Raw genomic sequence first — 8,279 nt, 5'->3', positions numbered from 1 at the left:
TCTGTAGTGACTTTTCTCCTTGGGTTACGTCATATCGTTTAGAATCAAGACTCCTTAAAAAAAAAGAAAAAAAAAAACAAAATTTTGTCTTTTTTCTTTAAATGATGCACCTTTAATACTTGTGTCGTTATACGGCTAGTTGCAGACGTGCCTACTAGGTTTCTCGGATTAGAAATATGATTATGGGATTGTTAGCATTTAGGATCTGAGGGACTTCTCTATCATACGGCTAATTGCAGACGTGCCTACTAGGTTTCTCGGATTAGAAATATAATGATGGGATTGTTAGCATCTGGGGGTCTGGGGACTTTTCTTACTGGCCGGCTAGTTGCAGACGCTGCCCGTAAAGGGCTTCTCGGATTAGAAAGACATTAGGAAAAGTATCTGATGCTGACTTCTCTAGTGTAAAGCTATCATACGGCTAGTTGCAGAAGTTGCCTCTACTGGGTTTCTCGGATTAGAAATATGATAGTGAAAAGGATTAGCATCATTTTGGGGTCTGGGGATGGGAATAGACTGTCTCTACCTTCTCGTGGTTATTCCTGTGAGTAAAAGCTTATTGCTTTGAAACCAAACGAGACTTTATATATAATTTATGAAGTATTTTAAAATATAAACGCTTTTACATACTGTTAAATAAAATAAAACCTAATTTTTTTTTTTAAAAAAACTAAGACAAGCTTGATTATCTTTATTAAGGAACAAAAGCTTTATTTATATGAAGGCGGCAGATTTGCGGCGAAAAGAGTAAGCCAAAGATGGTACAATTTCAAAACTATTAACAATGAGCTCTGTGTTTTTTTTTCTGTCATTTATAGTGTTATGATTGTAATCGTTTTTACAACTAAGTTAATAGAAATAAACTATCATTTATTTAAATAATAAAGAGTTTATTCGAATAAAACTAGTGTATTGTACTTCACAGCCTAATATTCATTCTACTCTCAGTTTTGATAATAGTCATTGTTAGAATGTTCGAGCAATCACAATAATTATATACATAATTCAAACAAGATTATGATGTTATATTCAATTACATAATTATTTATAAGTCATACATATTATATATAGATAGCTATAAAGATGAATATTGTTATGTAATAATATCTTGTAGGATAATAATAATAGTAGCATATAAAAATTGGTATTGTTATAGCTGACATATTCATTGTGAATTAATATTGACGCGTCGCTTACCCCAGAAATAATAATTTAATATTTTTAGTAACAGCGACAGCTCAGGCAGAAAAGAATTAAAATAATCTTATTGTAGGCAGAATTATTCAGAGAAAGTATTTATGACTAATGCTTTATTATAGCCATATTTGCTTATCCAAATCATAGTTCTATTAATATCACTTACCTTGTAAAAAACATATAAATAACCCTTCACATTTTCATATAATTTTTCCTTGTACAATTTTTGTATTATTCTTTTAAATAAAAACTATACGAAGTTTTCACAGACTTGTCTTTTGTCTTTTCCTCTTTCTTTAACTTTTTGCTTATCAAAACAATCGTATCATTTCAAATATTTATTTTTATAGCCTGACAAAGGATTCAGGTCTTCTTTGATCCAATAAAATGAAAATATAAAAGATATCAGGAACATATACTCAGATCAAAAAATAGTTTTTTTATTTAAAACTTAATCAGATCATTATAACACCAATAATAATCCTATAATCAGTAGCTTGAATCAACAAGATGCATATTTGAATACTAACACTGCTTCATGACTCATTCTTTGACAGCTATTTTTATTTCTTTGATTCAGGATTCGTTAGTATAAATACAAGCAATTGTGTAGGCACAAAATAATCTTTATATCATTTTTTTTTTACATTGAATAAACACAGTCTCAAACTATACTTCCTTTGTTTTCTTTCCCTTTCTCTTTTTCTTTATTGTATTTTACATACCATCACAGCCATAATCCTATTAAATTTATATTATTACGTAATACAATGTATATGATTATTTTTAATGCTCGAATACTCTAACAATGACTGTAATTAAAAACTAGATGTAGCATAAATACTATACTGCCTGCAAAGTACGATATACTAATTTCATTCGAATAACTTTTTTTATTCCTACTAACTTAGTTATAAAGGCGACTACAATCATAACATTTTTAGTGTCGTTTGAAGAAGCCCAAATTAAGAAGTTATTGTTTGATTTTTTGTAGTTGAATAGTTTTATATTTAATTTTATTTCTTTATTGCTTTTACTTTTTATTTTATCATTTCTCGCAACAGCACCCCAAACGTATCATAGTTGTGTTGTCTTGGACTTAGATTCACTTGGCAATAATTAATAATTTAAAACTGAAAATTGACAATTACTTTCATTAACAATGAAGATATATATATACATGTTTGTATATTCTTTTGACGGTCTACTGATTCGCAATTCTGACACCTTCTAGAAGACGATTGAGATATTCATCAATAATAATCATAGCAGGATGAACTCCTCTGAAATCACCCTCTAGGACTTATTGGATCTATCGTTTGTTTCAGTGTAGTATCCGTCTTCTAGGCTGTAGAGAAGCTTTACACCTTCTTTTAGCTACAACAATTTTCTGAACTCGAAAATAATAATAATAAAAAAAACTATTTTAAAAATATAAACTTAATTTGAAAGTCGTATCAATCAGAAAAAATATTTAATATTATTATAATCACGTATATTTCACTAATATTATACAAAGCTAGATAAATGCCTTTTCTTCTATTTGTGATATTTCTAAAAAGATAAATATATAATTATTATAAAAGATAAACAAAGCCATCAACGAGATCGAATAATAGTAGTTGATGTTCTTGGCAGGTCGAATGAGGGATTTTTTTTTATTTATGAATTTAAATTGATAAAAATAGTTAAAAAGATGTCCGAGATAAGGTATTCTGCATCACAAAAAAAAAAAAAAGTTATTAGTTATGACTGAATGGCATATAATATTATGGATGATATGAGCTGTTAGCTACTGCATGTCTTATTATTATTATTTTTTTCTAAAGAAATAAATAATGATAGCTTCTTCAGAAGAAATAAATCTTCTTGTTTAATCAAGAAAATTGTTATATTATGACAAGGTTGACATCTATTTTATATTATTATTATTATTATTTTTATCACGAAACAAGAGGTATTATTAATATAAATGTGATCTTGGTAAGCAGCAAAAGAAGAATAGCATTTAATAAAAAAATTGTTATTTATATAACATGAAATTTATTCTTTCCAAAGAACAATTGTGGCGATTACTAAAAATATAATAAATTATTATTTCTAGAGTAAAACGTAACGTGTCAATATGAATTCATAATGAATGTTCCAACTATAGCCAACAATATCAGTTGTTACATAATAATATACTACTATTATTATCATTCTATATGATATACGATTACGTAATAATAGCCATCATTATGTTAATGTATACATAATATGTATGTCTATAAATAATTGTGTAGTTGATTAGAACATTCAACAACTTACTGAATTCTTATTACTTTATGCTCAATAACTATTATTAAAAAAAACTGAGTAGAGCAAAGTTATTGTTGGTAGAGAAAAGAAGAAAATGATGTTATGACAAAGTCTTTTAGTATGTTTACCAGATTAGTTATCATATAAGAAAAATCTCATCAAGCTGTTTTTTAAATTCTTTACTTTAAATATATCCCACTACCACTAACTAGTGTAAAAAATAATAATTACTACATTTTAAACATGAATGATAATAATAACCAAAAGGAAAAAAAAAAAGGAGAGAGGGAGGAAGGAATGAAGGAAAGTCAAGGATAATGTATAATTTTCCTATATACATATATACATATATATATATACATATATATATTTTTTTCCTTGCTTAATTATAATCTTCAATTCTACTTTCTGAAGGCAATTCTCCAAGTTTAGCTAATTTTCTTTTGACTAATTCTACTTTCTTCCATACACGTAGAAAATTTTTGCCCGCCAAACCGATCAAATCATCATCAGACCAACCTCGACGGATCAGCTCTGCAAAGAGATCAGGATATTTCGACACATCTTCGAGGCCAACTGGAGTTTCTTCGATACCATTGTAATCAGCACCTAAACCGACACGATCATGACCTGCAACAGCCGCAATATGCTCAATATGATCCGCAACATCACTTAATGTAGCTTTCCTGGTTGGATCAGTACATTGAACGAAGGCATTGTAAAAATTGACCATCACAACGCCATCTGTTTCATGTAAACGTTTTAGAACTGCATCGGGCACGTTGCGTTCGATAGGACAAAGCGCATGGCTAGATGAATGAGAAAATAAGACGGGCGCACGAGTTACGTTCAGAACGGCATGCATCGTAGAATGAGCCACATGTGAGATATCGACCATCATCCCAAGCCTGTTCATCTCACGTACAATCTCCTTACCAAACTCTGTTAAACCTAATCCCTTTTCAAAGGCTGGAGCCTGACTGTCACAACAGGATTCAGCCCAGGATGTATGACAATTATGTGTCAAGGTCATGTATCGTGCACCGGCTTCATACAACTGTCGAAGTGCTACCATCGAGTTGGCAATCATCTGACCACCCTCAATACCCATAGCTGACGCAATCTTTCCACGTCGCATAGCACGTTGGAACTCCTTTGGATGAACTGCTAGATGGAAAGTGTCGGGATACAAATTAATCATGCGCTTAATCACATCGATATTCTCCATCGCTTTTAACACTTGATTTGCCTTGCTATCTTCGCATTCATAATAAATACTCCAAAATTCGCCTCCAACTTGTCCTCGACGAAGACGTTCAATATCTGTATGTCCCCAATCAAAATGTGTAAAATTCAAGTGATTGATTTTACCATTATAAACAAAAGCTAAATGTCTATATGCATGTAAAAATTAACGTGATATATCTATATATTAAGGAAAAGGAAAAAAAAAAAGAAAAGAAAAAAGAAAATGAAATACATACAATGGCAGATCATTATGTGTATCAATCACTGGGTTATGACCAAGTAATTTATGAGCATGGTCAATTGCATCTTGTTTCTTGTAAAATCGTGTACTAAAAGGAGCTTGTTCAGCTAAACCATCAAAAGCTTGTATTAAAGGTAAACCCAAAGCAGCAGCAATGGTAACTACAGACCAATGAACCATGCTTAAATTTTTCTTTTCTTTTTTTTTATATACTTTTCAATAAAAGAATCATTTTATTATTTCTGAGGCTTAAATATGTTTATACACATGTTTTTTTTTTTTTTTTTTTTTTTTTTTTTTTTTTTTTTTTTTAAGGCATTTTCTTTCTTTTTTAGTAGGTTGTCTTAGAGCGTTACACATAAATGTTTACATACAGACAGACAATAATAATTTTATTAGTTAGTTAGTTATATTATGATTCCAAAAAAAAAAAACAATGTGATTATTTGTAAATTTTATCAATTTCTTCTTTGTTTCCTTTAAGAATATCTCTACGCTTAACTTTTCCAGTGGTGGTCATGTATTCCTTTAACCAATCCTTATTACGAGTAACGACAATATCTTTAACAATCTCGACTCGACTGCAACCACTTGAGGTAGCTGATTGTTGAAGGTCTTTAAGGATCGTCTCCTTGTCAGCATTATTGTCTACAGGTTCAACGACACCCACAATATAGGATTTATTACTGTCGGCGATCAGACAAATATTTTTAATGCTACTGCAATTACGATATTTCGATTCCAAGTTTTCAAGAGCAACATATTCACCATGAGCTAGTTTGACTAAATTTTTGGCTCTGTCTGTAATTGCAAAGGTGCCATCAGGTTTTAAAATTGCAATATCACCTGTCTTGAACCAACCATCTGGCGTGATGGCTTCGTTTGTAAGATCAGGTCTCTTATAGTAGCCCCTGAGAAGTGAGGGGCCTCGAAGCCAGAGTTCACCCACATTATTTTCAGCTTTATAATCTGTATCAGGAACATCAACGAAGCGAAATTCAATAGAAGGAGAAGGAGGACCGATGACACCTGTAGTTATACCTAAACTTGGAAGTGTAACAGCACCCAAACCACAGCATTCAGTTAAGCTATTATATATATATATATATAAAAGGAGGAGGAGGAGGGAAGACAACAGTTAGATGATCTTATCCTATATGTGTATATATATGTATATATCTTTGTTATATTTTCTATTCTAATTACCCATAACCTTGAAGCATGTAGCATAAAGTGGATGTAATAAATTTTTGTGTTTCAAATGATACAGGAGCACCACCCGAGAGACCATATTGTAAACGTCCACCCGTGACATCACGAATAGCACCAAAGATAATAGAATCGTATAAATTAGTGATAGAATTTGGTTTACCAAAGAAGTTTAACATTTTCCATTTCATTTCGATAGCAGCTAATATCATGTAACAAGTTATGTATATGTATATAAATATGTACATTTATGTGTATGTATATTACCTTCAAATACTTTTTTAACTGCCCAATGCTGTTTATTTAATTGAGCATCAATCCCCTTTTTGATCTTTTCCCAAACAGCAGGAACACCTGCCATAATGGTAGGCTTTAATGCCTTAAGATCACCTTCTCCTTTACCTTTACCATCAGGACCACAGACAAAGTCATTCATCAAGGTACGTATACTACCATAGCCAATAGGGATAGTAAATGAAATCATGATCAATTCAACCAAGAATTCCAATACATGAGCAAGAGGTAAAAAGCCAATATAAGAATGATTTCCAAATTTCAAAAAATCAATGACCAAATATTCTGCTGAACCAATGGCTGCAATAATATTAGCATGTGTTAATTCAACACCCTTAGGAGCACCTGTAGAACCAGATGTATACATAATTAAGGCAAGATCATTAGGTTGAGGCTTCTCATCAACTTGAACTTGAACTTGTTCTTGATTCTTATCTGTGATGATAGTATCAATATGAACCATATTCACTTCATCTGCTTTCCCATTTTTGAATTTTTGAACTTCCTCTGGTGCTTCAAATTCATGACCAGCATAAAAGACAAATTTTGGTTGATCCTTCTTTTCAAGTTTTTCATAGGCTTTATTTAAAGTTTTAAATAAAGAAGTCTATTGTTGTTGTTGCTTTCTTCAGTACTCTCTCTCTCTTTTTTCTTTTTTTTTTCTTATATTACCTCAGTAAAAATGGCCTTTGCTTCAGTTTCTTTAATGATATGATTGATTGAATCAGCGGGCATTGAATCATAGGCTGTAGTAATCACTAATCCAAGGGTCAAACAAGCTATATATAAATGTATAAATATATTCCTGTTAGTTTCCAACATTTTCCCTCACTCGATATTATTTTATGTTTTACCTAAAGCAGTCATCATCCATTCAGCTCTATATCAAAGAAATATAAAATTAGCATTCTTATATGGATTACTCTCATATATCTATTTTCTACCTTGTCTTAGAGAATAAGATGACAATATCACCATGTTGAAGACCATGACGTTGAAGAATGGAAGCAATTTTTTGAATTTTTTCATTTGCTTCACGATAACTCATCCATTCATAATCACCAAGTTCAAAATAAGACCATTTTTTAGGTTTACCTTCATTAGGAGAAGATTTAGATTCCTTGTAGTAAATCTATATAAGAGAGAGAGAGTGTGTGTGTGTATACACATATATTATTTATTTAGTAAAAAAAAAAAAGGAACCCCCTTCTTTTTTCCTTTTTTCTTATATAGCTTACTTTACATTTTTAAGTGGACGATAACCAAAGACAGGTTTATGCATATTAGCATTTACAGTTTGTCCCCAAAGTTGATCAATCGTACACTCCTCCTTTCTTAACTTTGGGAAAAGGGGCGTATCAATAAATCCATGTTCTGCTTGACGATGACGAAAAATATGATTTTGACCATCATATTCTATTGTTGGATTAGAAATATCTTGAAGGAAAAGGTTTGTAATATATTCCATCTTCTTTATTGTAAAAAAAAAAAAAAGACCAGTAGTAGTAGTAGTAGTAGTAAAGAAAACTAAAAAACTAAAAACTAATAAAAAAAAAACAAAAAACAAAACAATACAAAAAATTATGTCATGAATGATTTTATATGTGTCTTTTCTTAGGCTTCATTTGTTCAAACGGCGTATTTTTTTTTTTGTTTTAGATTATCATTGGTGTTTCGCTATTTTTAGCATGAAAAAAAAAAAAATAATCACGGAAATAATTTTATATTTTGTTAGACACCCTTCTTTATAAAAAGGAAGTAAGGGTTATTTGAATTAAATAAAAAAAAA

The 8,279-nt window shown here is 30.6% G+C and overlaps 1 protein-coding gene across 1 annotated transcript; it reads right to left on the bottom strand.

Moving 5' to 3' along the window:
* Nucleotides 1-3,664: 3,664 nt before the first annotated feature.
* Nucleotides 3,665-8,033, bottom strand: BX663DRAFT_470690 (membrane dipeptidase-domain-containing protein). Its single transcript, XM_051524132.1, has 10 exons — nt 7,734-8,033; nt 7,435-7,622; nt 7,345-7,370; nt 7,163-7,269; nt 6,464-7,097; nt 6,194-6,398; nt 5,483-6,075; nt 4,983-5,109; nt 4,513-4,892; nt 3,665-4,467 (listed from the first exon to the last, which is right to left on the bottom strand). The coding sequence occupies exons 1-10, from the start codon at nt 7,956-7,958 to the stop codon at nt 3,881-3,883; spliced, it is 3,072 nt and encodes a 1,023-aa protein (XP_051384470.1). The 5' UTR covers nt 7,959-8,033; the 3' UTR covers nt 3,665-3,880.
* Nucleotides 8,034-8,279: the final 246 nt, after the last annotated feature.

The sequence above is a fragment of the Cokeromyces recurvatus genome (genome assembly GCF_025118155.1).
Source record: "Cokeromyces recurvatus strain NRRL 2243 chromosome Unknown BX663scaffold_8, whole genome shotgun sequence".
NCBI classification, from domain to species: Eukaryota; Fungi; Mucoromycota; class Mucoromycetes; order Mucorales; family Mucoraceae; genus Cokeromyces; species Cokeromyces recurvatus.
Note: the sequence above shows the minus strand (reverse complement) of the source record. Positions and strands in the feature narration are given on the sequence as shown.